General features: G+C 52.4%; 3 protein-coding genes across 8 annotated transcripts in view; 2 read left to right on the top strand and 1 right to left on the bottom strand.

The window, feature by feature from the left end:
- Positions 1–171: 171 nt before the first annotated feature.
- On the bottom strand, positions 172–6,454 carry MLST8 (MTOR associated protein, LST8 homolog). Of its 2 annotated transcripts, none has more exons than XM_080681944.1 (9): positions 6,235–6,454; positions 5,462–5,636; positions 5,235–5,286; positions 4,988–5,150; positions 4,467–4,542; positions 4,232–4,384; positions 3,132–3,256; positions 2,801–2,964; positions 172–2,667 (listed from the first exon to the last, which is right to left on the bottom strand). In XM_080681944.1, exons 2-9 carry the CDS (start codon positions 5,588–5,590, stop codon positions 2,549–2,551), a joined length of 981 nt encoding a protein of 326 aa, XP_080538070.1. In that variant the 5' UTR covers positions 5,591–5,636; positions 6,235–6,454; the 3' UTR covers positions 172–2,548. The 2 variants fall into 2 exon arrangements, with proteins under 2 accessions (XP_080538070.1, XP_080538071.1); XM_080681945.1 differs by having other exon boundaries at positions 2,092–2,667; positions 5,235–5,283; positions 6,235–6,424.
- On the top strand, positions 624–2,244 carry BRICD5 (BRICHOS domain containing 5; the record flags this gene model as incomplete). 3 transcript variants are annotated; one of them, XM_080681949.1, is made up of 6 exons in its annotated part: positions 624–701; positions 862–981; positions 1,192–1,347; positions 1,429–1,530; positions 1,793–1,946; positions 2,046–2,244. In XM_080681949.1, the coding sequence occupies exons 1-6, from the start codon at positions 651–653 to the stop codon at positions 2,138–2,140; spliced, it is 678 nt and encodes a 225-aa protein (XP_080538075.1). In that variant the 5' UTR covers positions 624–650. The 3 variants fall into 3 exon arrangements, with proteins under 3 accessions (XP_080538075.1, XP_080538073.1, XP_080538074.1); XM_080681947.1 differs by having other exon boundaries at positions 1,793–2,140; XM_080681948.1 differs by lacking the exon at positions 2,046–2,244 and having other exon boundaries at positions 1,429–1,806.
- An 11,330-nt stretch (positions 6,455–17,784) lies between the features above and the next one.
- Positions 17,785–25,602, top strand: part of CASKIN1 (CASK interacting protein 1) — an 18,729-nt gene continuing 10,911 nt past the window's right edge. For 2 of the 3 annotated variants that reach the window (XM_080678994.1, XM_080678993.1), the window contains exons 1-5: positions 17,785–18,018; positions 24,776–24,827; positions 24,935–25,032; positions 25,233–25,378; positions 25,458–25,553. In XM_080678994.1, coding sequence (XP_080535120.1) covers positions 17,925–18,018; positions 24,776–24,827; positions 24,935–25,032; positions 25,233–25,378; positions 25,458–25,553 — 486 coding nt within the window. In that variant the 5' untranslated portion in view covers positions 17,785–17,924. Of the gene's footprint in view, positions 18,019–24,775; positions 24,828–24,934; positions 25,033–25,232; positions 25,379–25,457; positions 25,554–25,602 lie in introns of those variants that run through there. The other variant, XM_080678995.1, reaches the window with a different exon arrangement.

Here is a 25,602-nt window from a genome sequence, read left to right as displayed (position 1 = left end):
CAGAGGCTGGTGGACACAAGGCTGACCTAATCGTCTCAGGGTGCAAGCGAGGTTCAAGTAGGCTACCTTTACTGCAGCAGGGCTCCCTGGAAGCCATCCTGGTGTCAGGCACATTCTCTGGGATGCTGCCCAACCCAAAATTGCAGGGGTTGGGAAGTGGGGTGGCAGTGCAGAATACCAACCTTTCATAACAGGCATTTATTGATAGTTTGCTGTGTGCCAGGCCTTGTGCCCAGCCCTAGGAGTCTGGAGGTAACCCAGGAGACTAGAAACAGGTCTCTTTAGGAAAAACTAATCTGCCCACAACCAGACTCTACAAAGCTGCTCTTGCCAGGCCTGGGCTGCCCTCCCTGCTATTCAGCAGGTCTTGATTTCCACAATGGCCATGCTCTCATGCCCTACCAGGTTTGTGCTCTCAGGTTAGCACAGGCCAGGTGTGAGGAGAGCCAGGCAGGATGACAAGCTCATCCCCCTCCCCCAGGTGGAGGGGAGGGCTGTCTTGGCTCAGGTAGCTGGGCTGGGGAGGAGGCAGTAGGGTCAGGAGGGGAGGGGGCCAGGACGGCTGTTTGGCTTATCAGAGGCTCCTAAGGTTTTCCTGGCTGACTCTAAGGAGTGGCAGACAATCAGTGCATTGTCACCAGGGCTGCATCATGGAGCAGGGGAGCTGCTGTGCAGAGGACCCCAGGCCTGGGCCTATCAGGGTGAGTGCCTCCCATCACCCATTGCCCTCTCCTGGGACAGAGACCCAGGGCATGCCCTGAGCAGGGGACAAGAGGGCAACACCCATCACCCACACCTCCTCAACCCCTACCTTCCCTGAGCCAGTCTGCTTCAAGCCCACTGACTGCGATGTGCCCTCAGGTGAAGACCAGGCCCTGCCATGGGGGCTGGAAAGCCCTGGGCCTGCTGCTGCTGCTGGCATTGGCCACTGCTGGGGCTGTGGCTGGAGGGCTTTTTGGCTTTGCTCACAGCCCTCCCAAGGTGAGCCTCCTCAGGACCTGGGCAGGCATGCACACTGGGAAGGGGGAGGAGAAGCCAGCACATCCAGCCCTCCAATAAATCCAGGGCTTAGAGCTGAGCTTACAGGGGGAGGACAAAGGAGTGGAGGGGTCAGAAGCCTCGAAGAAGAGCTGGGGAAAGAGGGTGAGGGCAGCCCTAGCCTGTCCAGCTGAGCTCTGGCTTCCCACCCAGCCACTGCTACAGATGCTCCATCTGACCCTCCCGAGCCCCAGGGTGTACCCGTTCAACCAAACTGCCCAGGTGGATGTGGCCGGGAATGTGGCAACCATCAGGGTAACCCCCACTCAGAATAACCACAGCTGGGCGGTGCTGTTCGATGGGCAGAGCGTGAGTTGACTGGTGGGGAAGGGGGGTGGTCACTGCCAAAAGGTGTTCAGATGGACTTTCCTTACCTGCCTGCCTCCCCAGGGCTGTGTCTGTTACCGACCTGCAGAGCACCGGGCCTGCTTCCTCCACCTGATGGAGCCCAGAGATCGCAAGACCCTGCAGCTTCTGGTGAACACCTCAAAAGTGAGCAGCCTCCATACCTGCATGATCAGGCTTTCCAGGCCAGGGGCCAGACAAAGGGTCCTGTGTACACCCTGGGCCCGGGGTGGGCTGGGGCTCTGGTTTCAGGGGAACAGAAGCTCTATCTTCCCTTTGCTGAGGCTGCTGACAAGAATTGAAGGCGTGGCTGGCACAGTGCTGGCATGTCCAGAGATTCAAGGGCCCTGCCCAGCCAAAGGCAGTGCAAGTATCCCTGTCCCAAGGCCCACCAGAGTCTTCTCTGCAGACCCAGGGGTCTAACAGCCCCAGCCAGGATACTCACTATGCTCAGGAGCTGCTGGCAGTGCTTGGGAGCCATGAGGTGGACCCTGCCCAAGTGGGGGCTTCAGTGCAGCACTTTTGCTCAAAGATCCCCATTTACTGGGCCCGTCGAGCAGAGGGTGAGTTGGGGCAACTATGGGGAGAGGCCTGGGCTCCCATGGACATTCTGGGAGAGGGAGAGGAACTCTTTTGGGGTTCATTAAGGCCCTTCCCCACAGGGCCCCGGAGGCAGCGGCTGATCTATCTATGCATCGACATCTGCTTCCCAAGCAACATCTGTGTGTCAGTCTGCTTTTATTATCTCCCAGACTGAACCCCAAGCCCACCCAGCCCCACAAGCCAGCCAGCTGGACAGCCCTATCATCAGTACTATGGAAGGCAGCCACCAGCAGGGGCTAATAAACCCCTCTACCTGGCCATGATGGTGTTTTCTGTGGTCTCGGGACATATAATGGGTGGGGAGGGGGAAAAGCACTGGCTTGGGGTGGGCAGCAGCCAGGCTGCTTGGGTCAGCCTCCTGAGCCCTGTCACATCCAGATAAGCAACTGGGGACTAAAAGTGCCCCCAGGCTGGCCAAGGGGGTCAGGGTATTCAGTCAGGTCCAGCTAGCCTAAGCTGGTAGAGGCTAGCCTGAGGAAAGGTTCGCTCTGACTTGGCAGCTGAACAATCACATCTAGCCAGTGCTGCCTGACGGCTGCATGCAATCCCAGCGGGGCAAAGGCTAGCCCAGAACACTGTCATTGAAGGCCAAGCAGACCACGGCTTTCTGGTGGCCGCCGTATTCTCTCTTGATCTCTCCCGTCTCCACGCACCACAGCCGGGCCAGGTTGTCAGAGGAAGCTGCGGGGAGGGAGGATATGGGTAGCAACTCAGGATTCGGCCCCACACTGGAGGCTGGCTCCCAGGTAGCAGGGAAGCCGCAGCAATCACCACTGGGCTAGCAGGGCAGGGAGGCAGGGTAGGTGGGACTCACCCGTGACAATGTACTGGGAGTCCCCAGAGAAGGCACAGCCCCACATCCAGCCTCGGGATGACTCTCCGGGATTGCTGCTCTTGATGCTTAGCTCTGTCATCAGGGAGAAGTTGGATGTCCTCCAAATCTTGCATGTCTGGTCAGCCGAGCAGGTGGCGAGGAGCCTAGGGGTGGGTGTGAGCATGGTGGGGATGTCATCAGCAGTCACTCCAACCCTGCATTCCCTTGCCATCCACCAAGCAGGCACGGATCCATCAAGCCCCCAACCCAGGCAGGTCCCTTCCTCCCCAGAGCCATGGAGAACTCCTGGTCCACCAGGCCCCACACACACGTGGAGTCTGGGCTGAAGCGGCACTGCAAGGCGTAGCGGGTGTGTGCTGGGATCTTGGTCTTGGGGATGAGCTGCGTCACCTCATCGCCAATGCCCCCCGTCAGATTCCAGACATAGCAGTTCCCCTGCGGGGTAGGAGGAAAATCATGGGGGGACCAGGACCTCCAGTCTGACACATGGGGATGGATGCCCTAGCAGGTAGACCCAGATCCAGGGGCTGCCATCCAACACTGTGGTTGTACACAGGGGATCTTGGGGCCGGGGACATATTGCAGGCACATCAAGTCCCGCCTGCAGGGAGCACCTGGAGGCCTGGCCCCAATCAAGGGCTACCCCTGGTGGGCTGAGAGCAAGAGGCTATATCTAGCCTTCCTGATGCTGCTGGCCAACCGGAATGCGAAGAATGAGATGGGCCCTGGTTAGCATGGGTCAATGGTTAGAGCATGGCCTGCATCCTGAAAGGTCACAGGTTCAACTCTGGTTCAAGGGCACACACCTAGGTTGCAGGTCTGATCCCTGCCCGCAGTCAGGGTGAGTGTGGGAGGCAACCAACTAATGTGTCTCTGTCACATCATGTTTCTCTCTTTCCTCTTCCCTCCAATCCCTCCCCCAACCCCATCCTCCCTTCTACTTTCTAAAATCAATGGAAAAAATATCCTCATTCCTTGGGTGAGGATTTAAAAAAAAAATGAGATGAGAGGAGGGCACCCACAGTATCTTGAGGCCATGATAAGGAGCCAGGGTCATCATTGGATTTATGCAGGGAACAATGGGATCAGGCTGGTACTACTGAAGGACGCCCTGGTGGCAGAAAGAGAATGGATAGGGGTGAGGGGGGTCAGAGGGAGGCCACAGAGAAGGGGAGGCAAGGGAAACTTGGACCAGAAAATGGGGTAAGTGGGACAGATTTTAGATTCAGGAGATGGTAACTGATGGGGTTACTGCAGGTAACGAGAGGTGGCATCTTGACTTTGTGACTGAGTTGGAGCTGGAGTACAGGAGGGGAAAGCAGAACTGTGGGAGACACCTGCAGAGAATAAAGGAGATAAGGGGCTGGGTGCTGAGTTGGTCTCCCCCACTGCACCCACCCCAAGACTCACAGTGCTATTTACTGCTGCCATGTAGCTGGCATCCGGATCAATGTGGGCAGATGTGATGGAGACCTCAGGCTCAGGGATCAACTGCTCATTGTGGTCAGTTTTTAAGTCCCAGATGTGGATAGCGCCGCTCTGGTCACCCACAATGAGCTCTGCCTAGGGTGCAAGGGAGGTGAGATAAGGCAGGACCCCTTCCCCCCAAAGCCCCAGGGTGCCTAGACCTGTGCATACCCCTCACCTGGTTGGGGTGCAGGCACACACAGTTAATGGGTGCGTTCACCTGGAAGATCCGCTGACACTGCAGGTTGCGGGACCTTTGGGGTGGGAGACAAATACTGTAGATGCTGTTGGTGTCCCACCCAGATGACCTTTCCCTGGCCATTTATCCTTGTCCCTCTGCTGGTAAGAGCTATCCCACAGGAAATACTTAGGAAGTTCACACTCACCAGGGGCAGTCTGAAGCCAATGATTGACTCAGAAGGGACATAAAGGCCAGTCCCCTGCCTCAAGGCAGGACTTGCTCTTTGATGCAATTTATTCTCCTGAGTTCCCTGTGGGATCAGGCTGAGACTGGACTCATCTTTGTGTGGCTTTCTCTCTTCTCTAAACTGCTTTCCTCATTGCTCTCAAAAAATCACCCACATAGCAAACCCTGTCTCGGCTTCTGCTGAGAGGGAACTCTCCAGTTTGACCCCCACTCCCATACACCCAGAACCCCTACACATCCAGGCAGCTGGCCCTCCTGCCTGGCATCCACACCTGAGGTCCCAGATCCGGGCAGTGCAGTCCTCCCCACCAGTGTACATCCAGCGGCCATCCTCATGGAAGCCCACAGACGCGATGTTCTTATTGACCCCATCATAACTGATGATGGGGTTGGGGTTATTGGAGTTGAGATCATACATGCGGATGTGCTGGTAACCTGGGGGCACAGACCAAACTGAGGTTTGGCTGTGCCTAGATCAAACCACCAAGAGGTTAGGGGTCAGGTTGAGGGTACAGGTACCTGCAGCAGCAATCATACTGCGATCAGGCGTGATTTCCAGTGCATTCACCTGCTATGTATGCTAAGGATGATGACCAGCAGAGCCCTGGAGTCAGGAGCCCTCAAGGCCTCCACCATCTGGCTCAGCTGCTGCTGTATTCTCCCCACCCCAGGCCTTCGCCCAGGCTGTTATCCCCACCAGGGATCCTGTACAGCACCACCCTCCCCACCTCCCCAGCAGAGGATACAGAGTCCTGGTGCTGCACCGTGCGGGTGCAGATCCCGCTGTGGGCCTGCCAAAACCGCACGGTGTGGTCATAGCCCGCAGTAGCCAAGATGACTGGGTCACTGCCCACAGTGCCTGGGGATGTGTTCATGTTGTGGCTGCTTGGAAGACTCAGCAGGGGTCAAAGGTCAGAAGATCTGGAAAATAGAAAGGTGAGTATACCCTTTATGTCCTAAACCAGCGATTTTCAATCTTTTACACCTCATGGCACACATAAACTAAATACTAAAATTCTGCGACACACCAAGAAATATTTTTGCTGACCTGACAAAAAAAAAGTTATAATTCTGATTCATTCACACTGAAGGGCTATTGTTGTGTTGGCTGTTGTCATTTTTTAATTTGACAACCTAATGGAAAAGAGGTCAGTGCCCCTGACTAAATGGGAATTGCACGTTTTAAAAATTCTTGCGGCACACCAGTTTAAAATCGCTGTCCTAAACAGATTATAGGTCCACTCGGAGATATATATGAATATCATTCCCATTTTAGAGATGGAGAAACTGAGGCACAGAGAGGTTTAGGGACACGCGCGGCAACTGGCAAGAGGCAGCCTCCCAGCTCTGCGGCGTACTCCCGTGCCGGCCCCACAGACACGCCGCGGACGCCGCCACCCGCAGGGGGCAGCTACGCCGACGCTACTCTGCCGCAAGGATGGGTCGCGCGTGCGCAAGGCAGCAGATGGGCCGACCGGAAAGCCGAGACTGCGCATGCGTAGCAGGCCAGCGGCTAGACCTGATGTGAGGGGGCCCTCTGTGGCGGGATCCTGGCGCTCCCTGGTTCTCTGCCGGCCGGCCGGGCTCTGTCCCACTGGGCCAACTTCCTCCGGGTGCGCTCTCCGGGCCACACAGTAGCTGCTTTCTAGCCCTCGTCCCGCGACCTCAATACCGTACAGGCGGCTCGGCGCTCCGCCGCAGTCCAGGACGGCGAGTGGAGGAGTGAGTCGATAGAGTCTGAGGCCGAGCGTAGAGTTATCGATGGGCCGTTAGGGCGACACCACGGGCGCGCGGGGGGTGGGGGGGTGGGGGGGTGGGACGAGACCAAAGTTCTGGTGCTGCGAAGCCAGTCCCTCCCTGGAAGAACCAGTAGAGGTCTTGGTGCTGGCTGGCGGCGAGGGGTAGATGAACGAAGTAGTGGCCTCAGCTTTCTCCTCACTCGAGCACCCCTCCCTTGTGGCACTCATTTTCCATGCTTGGGTCCCGAGGCCAGGTCGCGCAGTCTCTTCCAGCCCCTACTCCCCGTGCCGGGGTAGGATTCCCAGGTAAATTACGGGACGCTTAGTTATATTTGAATTTCAGATGAGCAGCAATAACTTAAAAAAAAAAAAAGCCCCAAATATTGCATGAGATAAACTAAAAAGTTATTCGTTGCTTACGTGAAATTCAGATGTAACTAGGCGTCCTGTAAGTTTTATTCGCTAAATCTGGCAACCTTAGTCCGGGCACGTACAGGGCTTTGTAGACCCATCCTCCATTCCCCTAACTCAAACCAGTGACCCCTCCAAAACTGGGGTCCCTCATACTTTATTTTCCACCCCCCCCCCACACACACTCCAGGCACGTGGTCTCACCCTTTTTCACAGAAAAACAGCCCTTAAGACAGGCTCTCCCACTGTTTGTGCTCACCACGGTCAAAACGCAGCTGCACATCCACCCCCTTCCTTATCTGGCCCTTGTACTAAGGCCACATCCTCCAGCCCATCCACCCAGGCCCTGGGTCCCAAGAACCTTCCTTGTACCTTCCCCACCTCCCCTTCTTCCTTCTCCCCAGACTTGAAACGCCATAAAACAACCCAAAACTCTACTTCCAGCCAGCACTCTCTCCTTCAAAGAGCTGTCTTCACTGCCTTGCTGGTTCCACATTCTCACTTCCCACTCCTCTTGCTGTCAGGACTTTTATTCCCAGCTATCCAGTTAAAATGTCACAAGGTCACTGCCCTTCTCATGCTGCCAAACCCAGTTGATACTTTTCTTTCTGGATCTTGACACGTTTGCACAGGAGTTGACAGCACTGCTCCTGAAAAGCTCCTGTTGCCTAGCTGCTTGTCCAGGCATTCAGTCTCTCTCTATCCCTAAGGCTGGTGCCCTTCAGAGTTCTTGTCTCGGCACACCACACTGTCCCTGGGGTCTCCAGGGCTTCTAATACCACCATCCCTCCTCCCGGTCTCCAGCTCAGATCTGGCACCCTGTGAGACACTGTCCCTGGAAGGCCCCACTACATCTCTCCTTTTCATAGCCAAGACAATTCGCTATGGACCTGCTCCTCTGTGTGCAGTGGCTACTTGGGTGTTGCAACTAGTTATGTATGATGCAGGTGCATTCACTACCCACTCTCCCATAACATTCTCCTGGCCTGCCTTCCCACACCACTCTGGCCCCCCTTCAAGCTATCCTACACATTGCAAAACCGTCTCTTAAAAACCTAAGTTGAGCCCTGTTAAAAGCCTTCAGGGGTTTCCTGTCACCCTCCACACTCCTGGGTCTGGCCTCTACAGACCCCACAGCTTTCTCCCCCTCTCCGCTCCATAAGCCACTTGCTTTATGCTCCATCTGGCCAGAGGATATGACTTGCCACCACACGCTCGCTTCTGAACCTTTCCCCATACCTAGGATGCTTTCCCCTCCACCTCTTTACCTATTGATCTCCTGGTTTTCAGCACCTTTCATAGCATTTTGAGGGCTTATTCTGTGTGAGGCATTATGCTGTTTTTGTTTTAATTGAGGTGAAATTCACATAATATGAAATGAACTATTTTCAAAGTTTGTGGCACTTAGTACATTAAAAAGGTCTGCAACTACCACTTCTATCTAGTTCCAGAACATTTTCATCACCCCAAAAGAAAACCCCATATCCATTATGCAATCACTCATCATTCCCCACCCCCCCTCAACTCCCCCAGCTCTTGGCAACCACCAATCAATCTACTTTCTGTCTCTATGGATTTGCCTATTCTGGATATTTCTTTTTTATATAAAAAGAAATCCTCTCCCTTTTATGCATCAGCTTGTTCCCAGTGTGTTTGTTTTGTTTATTCATTTGTTTTGTTTTCAGGTTCAACATATAAGTGAAATCATAGGGTATTTGTCTTTCTTTTGTCTGACTTATTTCACTTAGAATAATGCCCTCTAGGTCCAACCATGTTATTGCAAATGGCAAGATTTCATAATTTTTATGGCTGAATAATATTCCATCATATATATATATATATATATATATATATATATATATATATAATCACATCTTCATTATCCATTTCTCTATTGATGGACATCTATGTTACTTCCATACATTGGCTATTACTAGTAATGCTGCAGTGAACATAGGGGTGCATATATCTTTCAAATTAGTGTTTTTGTTTTCAGATAAATACCCAGAATGAATTTGCTGGGTTATATGGTAGCTCTATTTTTAATTTTTTGAGGGATCTCCGTACTGTTTTCCATAGTGGCTGTACTAGTTTACAGTCCCATCAACAGTGTATGTGGGTTCCCTTTTCTCCACATGCTCACCAACATTTGTTGTTTATTGATGATAGCCATTGTGACAGGTGTGAGGTGATATCTCACTGTGGTTTTTATTTTAATTTCCCTGATCATTAGTGATGTTGAGCATCTTTTCATATTTCTGTTGGCCATCTGTATGTTCTGTTGGGAGAAATGTTTATTCAGGTCCTCTGCCCATTTAAAAAATTTTTTATTTTTCCATTAAAGTTGACATTCAATATTATTTTGTACTAGAGGCCCGGTGCACGAAATTCGTACACTGGGCGGGGTGGGGGGGTTGTCCCTCAGCCCAGCCTGCACCTTTTTGCAGTCTGGGACCCCTGCCGGCTTCTGGCCAGGGCCTGCCTGCTTGCTGCTCCTTAGCGCTGCCACGGAGGCAAGAGAGGCTCCTGCCACTGCTGCTGCACTCACCAGCCTTGAGCCCAGCTTCTGGCTGAGTGGCGCTTCCCCTGTGGGAGCGCACTGACCACCAGGGGGCAGCAGCTGCATTGAGTGTCTGCCCCCTGGTGGTCAGTGCACATCATAGCAACTGGTTGTTCTGGTCGTTCCGCTGACAGTCGCTTAGGCTTTTATTATATAGATTAGTTTTAGGGGTACAGCATAGTGGTTAAACAGTCATATACTTCATAAAGTGATCACCCCAATATTTCAAGTACCCATCTGGTACCATACATAGTTATTACAATATTATTGACTATATTACCTATGCTGTACTTTTTTTTTTTTTTAAATATATTTTATTGATATTTTACAGAGAGGAAGGGAGAGGGATAGAGAGTTAGAAACATCAATGAGAGAGAAACATCGATCAGCTGCCTCCTGCACACCTCCTACTGGAGATGTGCCCGCAACCAAGGTACATGCCCCTGACCGGAATCGAACCCGGGACCCTTCAGTCCGCAGGCTGACGCTCTATCCACTGAGCCAAACCGGTTTTGGCACCTATGCTGTACTTTTATATTCCAGTGACTATTTTGTAACTACCAATTTGTACTTCATTTTTGTTGTTGTTGTTTTTATTGTTATTGTTTTTGTTGTTGTTCTTAATCCTAACCCGAAGATATTTTTCCATTGACTCTTTTTTTAGAGAGAGTGGAAGGGATGGGGAGAGACAGAGAGAAAACATCGATTGGTTGTCTCCTGCATGCACCCTGATAAGGGCCAGGGATTGAGCCTGCAACCATGATATGTGCCCTTGCTGGAATCAAACCTGGGAGCCTTCAGTCTGAGGGCCCATGCTCTACCCACTGAACCAACTGACTAGGGCCCAATTTGTACTTCTTAATCCTTTTACCTTTTTCACCCACCTCTGCCCATTTTTTTAATTGGATTTTTTTGGTGTTAAGTTGTATGAGTGCCTTATATATTTTGGATATTAACCTTTTGTGAGATGTATCATTTGTGAATATCTTCTCCCATTCAGTAGGTTATCTTTTCATTTTGTTGATGGTTTCCTTCACTGTGCAAAAACTTTTTAGTGTGATGTAATCCCCTTTTTTTTCTTTTTCCCCCTTATTTGAAGAGACTATATCCAAAAAGATACTGCTAAGACTGATGTCCAGCCCAGCCGGTGTGGTTGGGTGGTTGAGCGTCAACCTATGAACCAGGAGGTCATGGTTCGATTCCCAGACAGGGCACATGCCTGGGTTGTGGGCTTGATCCCCATTAGAGGGCATGCAGGAGGCAGCCAGTCAATGATTCTCATCACTGATGTTTATATCTCTCTCTCCCTTTCCCTTCTTCTCTGAAATCAATAAAAAATATATTTTTTTCAAAAAAAAAGTGATGTCTAAGAGATTACTGCCTATGTTTCCTTCTAGGAGATTTTGGTTTCAGGTCTTACATTTAAGTCTTTAATCCATTTTGAGTTTATTTTATACTAGAGGCCCAGTACACGAAATTCATGCACAGGTAGGGTCCCTAGCAGCTGCCGGCTTCTGGCCAGGGCCTCCCTTCCCCCGGCTGCCTGCCACCACTGCCCCCTGGTGGTCAGTGCACGTTTACTCCTGGTCGGTTGAACTCCTGCCCATGGGGACAATTTGCATATTAACCTTTTATTATATAGGAGATTGCCAGTGTGTGTCATATGTACCGGCTGGTCGGACAGGTGGATGGATGGACAGTTGGTCACTTAGCCTTTTATATATATAGATATGGTGTAAGAAAGTAGTCCAGTTTCATTTTTTTCTGCATGTATCTGTACAGTTTTCTCAACACTACTTATTGAAGAGACTGTCTTTACTCCATTGAATATCCTTGCTTTCTTTGTTGTAGATTAATTGACCATTTAAGAGAAGATTTATTTTGGGAATCTCTATTCCATTGATCTGTATATTTGTTTTCATGCTAGTATCACACTGTTTTGATTATTGTAACTTTGTAGTATAGTTTGAAATCAGGGAGTATGATCGCTTCCACTTTGTTTTTCCCCAAGATTTCTTTGCCTATTCTGGGCCTTTTGTAGTTCCATGTAACTTTTAGAATGAGTTGTTCTAATTCTGAGAAAAATGCCATTGGTATTTTAATAGGGATTGCATTGAATCTGTATTATCTGTATATTGCTTTAGGTAGTGAGGACATTTTAACAATCCTTTCAATTCATGAGCAAGGTATAGCTTTCCATTTATTTGTATCTTCTTCAATGCCTTTCTTCCATGTCTTTTTTTAAAATTTCTTTATTGATTAAGGTATCATATATTTGTCCTCATCCCCCCATTCCCATCCCAAACCCCTCCCCACTCATGCCCCCACCCCCCTGTTGTCCGTGACCACTGGTTAGGCTTATATGCATGCATACAAGTCCTTTGGTTGATCTCTCCCCCTTACCCCCACCCTCCCCTACCTTCCCTCTGAGGTTTGACAGTCTGATCGATGCTTCCCTGTCTCTGGGTCTGTTTTTGTTCATCAGTTTATGTTGTTCATTATTTCCCCTAGATGAGTGAGATCATGTGATACTAGAAATACACTTATAAGAACCAAAAATGGGACAAGCAATAATGGTATGCTGATAGGCAAATGAATCAGTCTGTAGTGAGTTTCTTTCTGGGCCAACAGTTCTTTTGAGTCCCAATTTCAATGTCAAACAGTTCCTTATGTGTACATGTCAGCAATGATATTTCAGTTCTGGATGGTGGACAAATGGTGGTAATGCAGGTCCGACCCTCTCTGGTTTCTTCAATGTCTTAATAGTTTTCGGAGTACAGGTCTTTCACCTCCTGGCTTAAATTTATTCCTGGGTATTTTATACTTTTTTTTAAAAAATATATTTTATTGATATTTTACAGAGAGGAAGGGAGAGGGATAGAGAGCTAGAAACATCGATGAGAGAGAAATATCAATCAGCTGCCTCCTGCACACCTCCCACTGGGGATGTGCCCGCAACCAAGGTACATGCCCTTGACCGGAATCGAACCTGGGACCCCTCAGTCCGCAGGCCGACGCTCTATCCACTGAGCCAAACCGGTTTCGGCGGTATTTTATACTTTTTGATGCAGTTGTAAATGGAATTGTTTTCTTTTTCTGATCACTCATTATTGGTATATAGAAATGCAACAGATTTCTACATATCAATTACCCTATAACTTTACTGAATTTATTTATTCTAATAGTTTTTTGGGGGAGTCTTTAGGGTTTTCTATATATCACATCATATCTACAAATAATGAGAGTTTTACTTCTTCCTTTTCATTTTGAATGCCTTTTTTTCCCTCTTACTGCTATGGCTATGACTCCAATACTATATTGAATAGAAGTGGTAATAATGGACATCTTTGCCCTGTTTCTGATCTTACAGGAAAAGCTTTCAGTTTTTCACCAGTAAGTATGATATTAGCTGTGGGTTTATCATACATAGCCTTTATTATGTTGAGATATGTTTCTTATATAACCACTCTGTTGACTTTTTCTCAAAAATGGATGTTTAATTGTGTCAAATGCTTTTTCTGAATCTGTTGAGATGATATACGATTTTTATCCTTAATTTTGTTAATGTGATGTATCACACTGATTGATTTACAGATGTTGAACCATCCTTGCATCCTTGGAATGAATCCCACTATGTCATGGTGTGTAATCCTTTTAATGTATTGTTGAATCCAGTTTGCTAGTATTTTGTTGAAAATTTTTGCATCTGTGTTCATCAAGAACATTGGCTTGTATGGGTATTTCATATAAATGGAATTATACAATATATGGCTTTTTGTGTCTGGCTTCTTTTATGTTATAACAAGTATTAGTACTTCTTTCCTTTTTAAAAAATAAAGCAGAACTCTTTTGTATTGATTTTAGAGAGAAAGGGAGAGGGAGAGAGAGATAGAAACACCCATGATGAGAGAGAATCATTGATCGGTTGCCTTCTGCACACCCCACACTGGGGATTGAGCCTGCAACCCAGGCATGTGCCCTGACCAGGAATCGAACCATGACCTCCTGGTTCATAGGTTGATGCTCAACCACTGAGCCACGCTGGCTGGGCAGTACTTTTTTCCTTTTTATGGCCAAATAATTTTCCATTGTGTAGCTAGACCACATTTTATTTATTCATTCAACTTAAATTTGTTTCTACTTTTTGGTTATTTTGAATGATGCTGCTATGAAAATTCCTGTACAAGTATCTTTTTTTTTAAAAAAAAAAAAGTATTTTTATTGATTTCAAAGAGGAAGGGAGAGGGAGAGAGAGATAGAAACATCAATGATGAGAGAGGATCATTGATCGGCTGCCTCCTGCATGCCCCACACTGGGGATTGAGCCCACAATCCGGGCATGTGCCCTGTCCGGGAATCGAACCATGACCTTCATAGGTTGACGCTCAACTACTGAGCCACACCAGCCAGGTTATACAAGTATCTTTTTGAGTACATGTTTTCATTTCTCATATACCTAGGAGTAGAATTGTTGGGTCACATGGTGACTGTTTAACTTTTTGAAGAACCACCAAACCGTGCTGAGCATTTTAACTACATTATGCATCAGGTTTTCACAATGGCTCTGCCAAAGAGAAACCACTCCATCTTGGAAACAGGAATACTGAGGCTCAGAGATGTAGAGTCATGTGTCTAAGGGCACACAGCTAGGACACGATAGAACCCATCCTGCTGGGCTCAGCTCTCCCCTGGTTTCCCTGCTTCTGGCTATGGTGACTACTCTCTGGGCAGCCCCCTGCATTTCGTATGTCCTCCCCATATTCCTCTGTAAGTACAGGAGCTATCCTACTCCTCCAGGGCAGCTCCACCAGGCTCAGAGGCAGCTCTGGGAGTGGCAGATGAATATGCAGGACCCAAAGGCTGAAAAAGGAAGAGTGCTACGAACCCCAACATTTGAAGGATATCCAGAGCAAAGCGGCAAAGGAACCTGAAAGCAGGACAGAGGGAAGGGGCTGAGGGAAGGTTGGAAGCCTTGGCCAGGTGTCTATGGCGTCGTTCCACTTTGGGCTCAGGAGACGGGCTCTGAGCTATTTGCTTTTGTGTGGGGGCTCTGGATGGAGTGTGGCAGCTGCCCATGCTCCATGCCTAGGGGTAACTGGCAGACCAGGCCATTCTCCCTGCCCAGCCTAAGCAGCTCCAGCATCTCTGCTGGACAGGAAGGGTGGGCAGGATGCATGGATGTGAATCCCCTCTTATGTATCAAGTATCTAGGAGAGTGATAGAAGCCATGGCAGCTAACATATACTGCATGCATGCTCCCAAGCAGCCCATGGAGAGAGTACATTCATCATGTCATCCCCATTTTATATATATGGAGCAGGGTACTAGGGCTCTGGAGGGTAGAGAAGGGCCCTAGGGAGTGCCTGAGCAGGCATATAGCTGGTGGGCAGAAGCAAGGGCAGGGCCTGCCGGTGGAGGCGGTTGTGCAGTGGGAAGGGGGCCAGCCCAGGCTGCAGTGAAGTGGCCGCCAGCTCTGCTCCAGGCTGAGCCTCAGCAATTCTGCTGGCTCAGCAGCCTCTCCTACCAGAGATGAGATTGGAGGCCTGGCTTCCTGGAGGGCTGCCCAAGTCCCACACTTCTGCATCCTAATCCCTCCGCTGGATCAGCTGGTCTGCTCTGTGGCCCCCATCCCCAGGGTTGGGGGATTCCGGAAAATACACATTTTTGTTTTCATATGGATCTTCCCATCAGCCCTGCGCTACAGGCAGAACTACTGGCCCATTTTACAGATGAGGCAGCTGAGTGTCAGGAGCTTGTACAAGGAGCTAGTCAGCCATAGATCCAGGACTTCCTGGCCCTTCCTAGGGCATTAGCCTCACTGAGCAGGTTGAATCTAGGAGAATCTATACAGCCCTCTTCCCAGGTCTGTCCTCCTGAAGGTGGACTACACAGCAAGGGGCCCACCCCTAGGTGTGAGGTGTGACTAAGGGGTATAGATGGAGCTGGAGCTGGGCAAAGAATGGAAGTGCAGCAGCTGTGGGCAGGGGCCAGTTCATTACCCAGAGGAATCAGAATTCTAAATTGGAATTTGGCCTTTCAGGTCATGATGAAGGTATATTTGTCAAAGTAGGATGATAGAACATATTTTATTTAACAAGTTATTAGCACGATTTATAACATTTAAATATTTAGACATTCACTGTGTGGGTGTCTGTTTGTACTCTGGCCCCAGGCCCTGCAAATGTTAGGCTCAGGCCAGAGTGGTTTACCTTAGCCAGCCAAAAAATAGAAATAATAGTAAGGATGATTGCTATCTTTGTACTTTTTTGTAGTGTTTCCTGTGTGCTACACTGATAGGGTCTGCAATTATAAAGATGAATAAAATACAGTTGCTTCTCTGATAGCCCAGGTAGGGACACACAAGAATATCACAATATTCACAGCAGCTATTTGTTGAGCACTTAATAAGTTCTATTGCAAAGTGCTTTATTGATTGCATCATAATGTATCCTCAAATAACCTAAAGGGGATCATTTTTTTAAAAAAATTTTGATTTTTAGAGAGAGGAAGGGAGAGGGAGAAAGAAACATTGATGTGAGAGCAAAACATCAATTGGTTGTCTCCTGCAAGCCCCCTACTGGGATCGAGCCCACAACTTAGGCATGTGTCCTGACTGGGAATCAAACCGGAGACCCTTCAGTGCACGGAACAAGGCCAACCAACTAAGCCACACCAGCCAGGTTGGGAATATTATTCTTACCACATTTTATGGACGGGAAGCTACGACTTGGAAAGACAGAGTGATAAGAAACAAACCCAAAAACCCAAAACAATGAGAGGCAGAACCGGGACAAGTGCAGTTGAGACTAATGTGGGTTCTAAGCAAAAACTCATGATCTCGAGACTCTGGGACCGTAGGTGAGTCGCTTGGCTTCTCTGAGCTTCAGTTTCTTCATCTGTAAAATGGACACAAGCTCCTCTATGAAGTGACTAGCACAGTTCCTGACTCAGCAGGTGCCTAGGAATTGGTCACCATAAAGGATGGGAGAAAGGGCCCTTGCATTTAGCGGCCCTTCTGACAGACCAGGTCCAGACTTGCTCCCTAAACTTCATGGGAGACCCCACTGGAGAGGGGAATTGACCAGCTGCTGGTCACCTTCCTTCTGTAGGTGCTTGATGGTCTGGGCCAGTGGTCGGCAAACTTATTAGTCAACAGAGCGGCAAACCGCGGCTCCCAAGCCACAGTTTGCCGACCATTGGTCTGGGTATAGGAAGAGGGGCATCAGGCTATTATATGTGCAAACTCACCAAACAGCCTTGCCCCATGGGGTAATAATCTTCCCCTCCCTGCCAATGAGGAAACAGCCTGAGCCAGGAGACAGACTTCAAGACTGTTATCTCTGGAATGCTGCAGCCATTACAAGGTGAGGGATTGAGGCTCAGGAAGTCAGAAGGGTGAGACCTGTATGAGTGTGTGTGTGTGTGTCATGTGGGGGTGTCAGCATCTGTCCAGCAGCCCCTGTCTAGGCCTGCCAGAGTCTGAAGCTGGAGGCTGGAGGGTACACAGGCTTTGTGGGGGCTCAGATTGGTGTTGAGCAGGCCTGTGACCCTGTTGGTGCTGGAGATGGGGGATTGAGGACCCCTTGGCAATAGGTGGGGGCTGCACCCCAGTTTGGGGTGCTTCACTGGGGTTGGGGTTCAGATTGAGGCTTGGGAGGAAGGAGCTATTGCCCAGTGTTGTTTGTGGAGAGAGACAGAGAATTCAAGGGAAGAAGGTGTAGGGTGCAGGGCGGAGCGGGGGTGGGGTGGTGCAGGTTCCCTGACACTGAATTCATTATTGGGAGATTCCTCTTCACAATCCCTCGACACCTCCCACGGGAACCACAGGCCAGAAATGTTTGACAGCCTCTGGCGCGCCGACTCCATGGCACAGCTGGTGCTCTGGTCTCTCAGTGCCTGGGTCTGTGCCCGGGTACCCGCCCGCCCACTGCCACCGAGTTACTCCCCCGCTTGGGTCCCGCAGCCTTTGGAAACCTCTCTCAGGCTCAGCCTAGCAGCGCCGCCGCCGTATCAGGGCTTAGGGTCCATCTCCCCCTACGTCCCCAGTCCCCGGCGCTCCGGGGCAGCAGGGTGTTCGCGTAGGCCCGGCCTGACCCCCGCGGCCCGCACGTGGGGAGGGGGCGCCTAGGGAGGACGCGGCCTGATGTAGGGGCGGAGCCAAGGAGCCGGGCGCGCGGCCGGTGCTGCGGACGGAGGTCAGCAGCCACCAGAGAGGGACCCAGGCGTCCCGGAGGCGGTGCCAGGTGCCGCGCCCCCGCCTCGCGCCCGCCGCCGGCCCCCGCCTCCGGGCCGCCCCCCGCCCGTGACGCGCTCCCCGCCCCATCCTCGCCTGGAGCCCGAGCCGGAGCCGGAGCCGGAGGACGGCAAGGGGCGCGGGCGGTGGAAAAGGCGGTGGAGGAGGGAGGAGGATGCGGCCGGCGCCGCGGGGCTGCCGCCCTTGCTTCTGAGCCGCGCAGAGCGCACGGAGCGCAGCAGCGTCGCTGCGGCCCCGGCCGCGCCATGGGGAAGGAGCAGGAGCTGGTGCAGGCTGTGAAGGCGGAGGACGTGGGGACCGCGCAGCGGCTGCTGCAGAGGCCGCGGCCGGGGAAAGCCAGTGAGTGTAGGGGGCGCGGGGTTGGGGGGGCGGGGCGGAGGGAGCCGCGGCGCGCTCGGGGGCTACCTCCAGCGCGGAGCCCCTCACCCCTCCTGGCGCAGGAGGGGGATGCTGTCGGTCCCCGGGGGCGGGGCGGGGCCGGGCCAGCAGCGCCCAGAACCTCGGTCCACACCCGCACCCCCAGCACTGACTGAGGGGCGGCACCGAGCGCCTGGCCGTCATCCCGAGCCCCCCATCGGGCACCTGGCGATACCCACCTGCCCGATCTTGACATTCGCTACCCTCCCTCCCTGCCTCGGTCCTTTTCTCTCCCCGGGCTGTGGGCTGACAGCTGGAGGTCTCTGCTGGGCCTTTAAAGGGCAAGGATGCCCTCCCCTTGGAGAGAGGAGGGGCCCCTTGCGGTGAGGGGCATCAAGGCGCCTGATAGTCCCTGTCAGACCCCCCTTCCCTCCCCATGTTTAATAACACGCTTTTCAGGGAAGTCGGGGGGAGGACCATGCTGGGGGTGTGGCTGCCCAGGCATGGCTGGGTGGGGGCCATTTACTGATAGGGGAGCAGAGGCCCAAGGTCGCCCAGCCTAGGCCAGGCTGAGCTCCAAGCAAGTGCAGACCCTGCAACAGATCCCAGTTCATTCTGGCTTCCCTGTTGGCAAAGAGGGCTGTAGGAGAGGGAGAGGTCTCCCACTGGCCATCCTGAGCTTGTGCTGGGGGTACCCCAGGGAAGGGTTGGGAGCTTGAAGCCCTGATCCCAGCACTCATCCCAGCTCAACCAGGAGCCTCCCTGGGGGCTGCTGGAGATGGATGGATGGGCGTGTGGACCACATGTGCGGCTGCGCACGTATGGCTGTGTCAGTGTATCAGGGCACCTGTAGGGGCGCGGGCAGGCTCTGCAGGATGGCACGTGGAGTCTGGGGACCCCACTCCCTACACCACCCCCAGGAACTGTATGGAAGCCAGGGTGGCCCCCTTCCCCTCTCTCCAGGAAGGATGCTGAGAACTGAGACTGCCTCGGAAGGTGGGAGGTATGTCCTTGAGCCCCAGAGGGACCCTCCTGCGGCAGAGCCTGCTCGCCAGATCCTGTCTGCTCTGTGCAATTAGAGCTGCACATCTGTGCCTTGCGGGCACAGAGACACAGGCTGGCCTGGCCTTCCATGCCTAGTCGCCTAGTCGGGGCTGGCTTCAGGGTCTCAGGATTTCGAGGAGACTGAGCCTCGAAAGCAGGTGGAGGGATTGAGATGTGGAAGGCAAGGTCAAGACTTCCACCTAGTGGTCGTGCCACCTTGTACATAAACAACTCCAGCTCCCCAAGCCGCGTCTGCAGGATGGGGATATTCGTGGTGCCTGTCTCCTAGCATTGTTGTAAGAATAGTGAGAGAGCGAACATGAAGCTTAGGCTCTTACTAAGTGCTCAGTAAGCACTAACTGGGACCATTTCCTCAGCCCAGAGTGGGCAGGCCAGGAAAGTGGGAGCATCAGATTTGGAGGCTCCTCCTCCCATCTACTCTGGCCCCTTGGGGGAAGGTGTGGGGACTTTTACTTTTACCTGGGTCTCACCTGGATCTCACCATACACCCCTGCCTGGACTGGTCTCTGGGCTCTGACTCACAGGAGCGGGCTTAATAAGTCAGACGGAGAAATCCCTCCATGAATTAGCTCAGTCGTCATGACAACGCTGGCCTGCTTTGGAGTAAAATGTATTTTGATTCAGCAAAGTACAGCTGGAGTTTGGGCCATGGGGTGGGGGGCACCCAGCAGTGCTCCATAGGGCCCACTAGACTCCAGAGGTATTTTTATAACCCTTGTTCCCATGATCTCCTTCCTGTGCTGGCATCTTCCCTGGGCCCCAGCCCCCCAGTGTGGCCCCAGGCTCTGTCAGCCCCCCATCCCACCTTGAAGGGCACCTCCCTTTACACACACAGGAACTAGCACCCTTAGCAGTTGTCTTTGAAGGGAAGAAGGGAGAAGACTGGATGGGGGTTGGCTTTATGCTGGGTGGGGGATACCCTGCTTTTCCTTCTGGCCCACTTGCCCTTTCTGAGTTTCCTGAAAATTACAGGCCAGTGCTCCTGTGTTCTCTCACCTTGCCCACTAATAGTTCCCCTCCAGCATCTGACCTAGAGTCCCCTGCCTGGGGGCGATTGGGAAGAGACAGCATTGGCCTTGCTTCCCTGGAGAAGCTGGGTGGGTACCTTGCCCCATGGAGGCCATGGGGCTCAGCTACTCTGAGATGAGACCGGAGGAGACCAGGACCACATCCCTGTAGGGGAAGAAGTAGCTCTGTGAGGCGGCCTATAAGAGGCTTCTGTAGTTGGAGGAGCATCTGGGCAGAGGGGTACAGGGAGGCCATGGGGGTAGGGTGGGAGAGGGGCTGGGGCCTCTGCAGCCTCGAGTTTGGAGCTGACCTCAAAGGTAGAGATGGTTCCAGGAGAGCAGTTAGAGGTCAGGGTTGATCAGAGACTGAAGAGCGCAAGTCATGTGGGGTGGGGGTGGGGGTGGGGTGGGGGTGGGGGTGGCGAAGTTTATGCGCTGTTACTGATGCGGAATCCATAGGCTTAGTGCCCTTGCGGAAAGGGAAAGGGGGCTTCTAAGACTTTCAACTTGGTCCCCACTTGCCCCCTTATCCCACCCTTACCCAGTCTCCCCCCTCTCCCCCCCATGCTCTGCTCCAGCTTCATTCAGAGCACCTGTCTCCACCTGGTTCAGCCTCCCCAGTCCTATGAAGGGTTCAGTTCTGGGACCTTCCTCAGTGCTCAGTGTCTCTCATAGGAATCAGGTGACTATTCCAAAACCTCGAGCTCCCCTCCATCCAATTCCAGCCATTTTCCTCTTTGAGGAGACCAGTGGCAGGGAGAAGGGTGAGATGACCTTACTGTGATGCCCCTCCTCATGGGAGGAGTGATCCCCTTTGGGATGGAGACTCCTCCTCCACTGGCGACTGTGTCACTTCCTGGGCCTTGCACTCCAGCCCCTCTGAAATTTCAACAAGTATGGGCCAGGTGAGCAGGTGGGCCTGGCTCTGGGTTCCACTTGGAGCACCTGGCTCAGCGGCTGCTTGGAAGGCATCTGCTGTGGGAGGGAGGAAAGGGGCCTGGACTGGGAAGTCTTGCTGGAGAGGCTGAGAACTGGCTACTAAGAACTGAAACTAAGAAAAGTGGTAGGTGGCAAACATTAGAATTGTGCAAGGTGCGTGTGTGTGTGTGTGTGGGGGGGCGGCGTTGAACATGTCCTGAGTGTGATCCTGGACAGGGTGGGAGGTGCTACGGGACAGCCATGTCTCACTCTCTCTCTCTCTTTTTTAATTCTCACCTGAGGATATTTTTTCCCATTGATTTTAAGGAGAGCAGAAGGGAGGGAAACAGGGAGGGAGGGAGAGAGAGAGAGAGGGAGGGAGGGAGAGAAAGAAAGAGAAACATCGATGTGAGACACATCGGTTGGTTGCCTTTGGCACGCACCCGGCCCACTCTAGCCACTGAGCACACTGGCCAGGGCATCACTGTCCTCAGTGTAATAAGGAACTGCAGCATAGGGCCCCGTGCAACATGGGTGCCTTGTCCAAAAGTAAGAATTTAAAATAGCAGTTTGAATGAACAGATGTAGATATCTATACTAATAAAAGGAATATATGCTAATTAGACCAGGAGACCTTTCGGGAGACCTTCCAGACATCCTTCTGGACAAAGCCATGGTGGCGGGGCCAAGGCAGAGGCAGAGGCGATCAGGCCAGGAGGGGAGGTCAGTTGGGGGTGATCAGGTCAGCAGGGGGGGGCAGTTGGGGGCGAGCAGGTTGGCAGGGGGGGCAGTTGGGGGCAAGCAGGCTGGCAGGGGGGGCAGTTGGGGGTGATCAGGTCAGCAGGGAGGGCAGTTGGGGGCAAGCAGGCTGGCAGGGTAGGGGGGCAGTTGGGGGTGAGAAGGCCAGTGGGGGGCATTTGGGGGCAAGCAGGCTGGCAGGCAGAGTGGTTAGGGGCGATCAAGCAGGCAGGCAGGTGAGGGGTTAGGAGCCAGCAGTCCCAGATTACGAGAAAGATGTCCGACTGCCGGTTTAAACTGGCAGTCGGACATCCCCTGAGGGATCCTAGATTGAAGAGGGTGCAGGCTGGGCTGAGGGACACCCCCCTCCTGTGCACGAACTTCATGCACCGGGCCACTAGGGTGTTCTATAATGGGCCAGAAATAAGGGAGGTTTCAAAGTTAAGGAATAAAACATCTCATCATTTGTATTGTATCTCTTTAGTCAAAGTTATCCTAATATACTCGCACATCGTGGCTTCTAAAAAGTTGTTCAAAGGATTAAAGAAAGCACTCTGTAAACAGATAAAAGCATTGAACATAATGTAGGCTTAGAAATCCCATAATATTTATTAGGAAAAGATTAGTACATTTTTCAGAGGTTTCCCTTTGAGTCAATAAAATTTTTCTGTTGGAACAGCAACAACAACAAAAAAGAATTTAAGATGATGACAAGCAGATTATCCAACCAGGTGGGGGGCCCTTTGTGTGACAATATAGGTCACATGCCTGAAACTGGCCCTGGCAGGTGGACAGAGTGTGGGGACTAGGATATGACTTCAGTCTCTAATTTACTGAGCACCTTGTATGTACCCGGCACTGTTTCAGCCACCAAGGTTATAGCAGTGAGCAAATCAAAGCCCTGGTCCTCTTGGAGCTAGCAGTTTAGTGACGGAGATGGACAATAAACAAGGTCCATGGTGGTGATGGAGGCTAAAGAGAAATATACAACAGACCTGGGGTGGGTGGGGTGTTACTATTTTATTTTATTTTTTTAATATATTTCTTTATTGATTTCAGAGAGGAAGGGAGAGGGATAGAGAGATAGAAACATCAATGATGAGAGAGAATCATTGATCGGCACGCCCCCTACCGGGGACCGAGCCCACAACCCTGGCATGTGCCCTTGGCCGGAATCGAACCCGGGACCCCTCAGTCCGCAGGCCGACGCTCTATCCACCGAGCCAAACCAGCCAGGGCGGGGGGTTACTATTTTAGATGGGGAGACCATGCAGGTGACATTTGGATAAAGACCTCAAGGACATGAGGTAAGGAATCATAGGAATAACTGGCGGAAGAAAAGCCTCACACGTGTATGTAACATGTGCAGTTTCAGTGGCAGGGTGGCCAGTGTTCTAACAGGGTTCCTGCGGGTATGGAGGGTAAACTGAAGGGGGCACAGGGGAAGTGAGGGCACCAGTGGCGAGGTGATGGCAGTGATTCCTCTAGAGATGCTGGCCTGGCTCAGGGTTGTAACAATGGCGGCGGTGAGAAGTGGTAGGATCCTGAGTGTACTTTGAGCGTGTCTTAAAGATAGAGCCAGCAGGATTTACCAATGGAGAAGATTTAAGGTAGTCAAGAAGGGACTCAGGGCTGACTTCCAGGTTTTGGCCTGGACCACTGAGGGAAGGCTGGCATTGCTGCTGAGATAGATGGATTTCAGCACCAGCAGTGTCTGAGCAGAGGGCAGGGGCAGGGAGGGGTGATGCCTCTCTTCCTGGAGCCTCTGCTCTGAGCAGGAGAAGCCCCCCATCACTGGAGGGTGTGGGTGGGGTTCCCATAGAGCTAATATTAGTCATCGCTACTCACTGAGCCGACTCCTTGCCAAACCCTTCCTGCTTTATGTCTGGAAACGTCCTTAGGTCTCCGAGGCCAGCCCCCTTCGAGCTCATTGCTGGTGCCATAGGGGTGGTGTGAGGGGCAGAGTAAGAATTCGAATTTGGGCCTGTCTGACTTTGTGCGCTTTGTGGGCCATTGGGGGACCTACACCCTGCACTGAGCTGCCCTGCAGCAGCCCCTCTGTGACTCGACTCTCTTGGTTCCCTGTCCTTGGGCCCCCCTGCCCCCATCCCTGTCTTGGGCCTGGACAAAGGGGCTTCTGTCCTGCCAGCCCCTCCCTCCCTCACAGAGCAACTGACCCACAAATAGGTTATGTAACCATGGCCTAGACAGGCAGGGGCTTGGCCTGAGTCTGGCTGGACCTGAGCCCACGGGGAGGGTGTCCGAGGGCCCCCCTCCTTTTGGCAGGCAGCTTCTAGGGGCCCCAGGAGGAGACTACAGCCCTGAAAGGAGGACTTGGGCCCCTCGGGCTTCAGGTGATTAATCCTAGGACCTGTGTGTGCCCATGAGCATGTATATTAGGTGGCCATTCTCATGTGGTCACTCAGAGGCACTGGCCCAATCGCTTTCTTTCTCTTCCTGCCCTGCTGAGTAGGGCTCATCTTATACTGGCCAGCCCCAAGGCTGGGAGTTGGGGAGGCTGCATCGTGGAAATGCAGATCTTCCCTCAGAGATACCCTCATTTCTGGGTGTCCCAGCCTTCCCGGGCCACCCCCAGCCCATCTGGGTCCTTCTGAAAGACAGATTGGGCCGGCTCTCTCCCTCCCACTGTTGGCCGGGGATACGTTTGCACATGTGTGTGCCTGTGTGGGTGTACATCCCTGGCTTCTGTCTGCAGGCAGGGACAGGCCTGGAGACCTTGGACCTGTGACCCTCCCAACGTCTTAGTTTAGTGGGAAACCAAGGTCTAAAAAGCTGGAGCTAAGTGCAGGGAACAGAGTTGAATGAATGAATGGACGAATGAATGAATGTTTCTAGACTAAACACTTAGATAGCTTTGGCTCTGAGCCTTCCAGGGAGCCAGCTAGCACCCTCTGCCTGCTTTTAAGCTGCTGGAGTGGGCTAGGACCCAGGCAGACTGCAGGAGGGGCAGGGCAGATCCTCCCTCACTTGTGTCTCCTTCCCACTCCCAGAGCTCCTGGGCTCCACCAAGAAGATCAATGTCAACTTTCAGGACCCGGATGGGTGAGTTCTCAGCCAGGGCAATACCAGTCTGGGATGGGGGCAAAGGGGCTTCTGGGGGAGGCTGGGTGCCTGAGTCCTTGCCCATATGTGTTTGTCACCTGTCCCAGCTTCTCTGCCCTGCACCACGCGGCCCTGAATGGCAACACGGAATTGATCACCCTGCTGCTGGAGGCCCAAGCTGCCGTAGACATCAAGGACAACAAAGGCAAGGCCTGGCAGGGACCTTAGAGCAAGGGGATGGGTTGAGGTCAGGGGTCCCTTGAGGACTGGATGGTTCTTCAATTGAGGTCTCCACCCAGGGTCTCAGGCTGGGTCTAGGCAGGTCCTCATGGGATCTGCATCCTAGAGGTCAGGGGTGGGCTCAGGGTGAGAGACCAGCTCCCAGTGGCTCCTGCCTGCCCCCAGGCATGCGGCCACTGCACTATGCGGCCTGGCAGGGCCGGAAGGAGCCCATGAAGCTGGTGCTAAAGGCAGGCTCAGCGGTGAACATCCCATCAGATGAGGGCCACATCCCCCTCCACCTAGCGGCCCAGCACGGTCACTATGATGTGGTGAGGACCACCTCGGGGGTTGCGAGTGTGGGAGGCGTGAGCCTGGCAGCACTGGGCTGACTGCACTCTGCACCCCCAGTCTGAGATGCTGCTGCAGCACCAATCGAACCCGTGCATGGTGGACAGCGCCGGGAAGACGCCTCTGGACCTGGCCTGCGAGTTCGGCCGTGTTGGGGTAAGTCTCCCAGGAGCTGAGAGCCACTCCATCTGTTCTGCTGCCTCTT

Source organism: Plecotus auritus (genome assembly GCF_963455305.1).
Source record: "Plecotus auritus genome assembly, chromosome: 7".
NCBI lineage: Eukaryota > Metazoa > Chordata > Mammalia > Chiroptera > Vespertilionidae > Plecotus > Plecotus auritus.
This window is presented reverse-complemented; position numbering and strand designations above follow the sequence as displayed.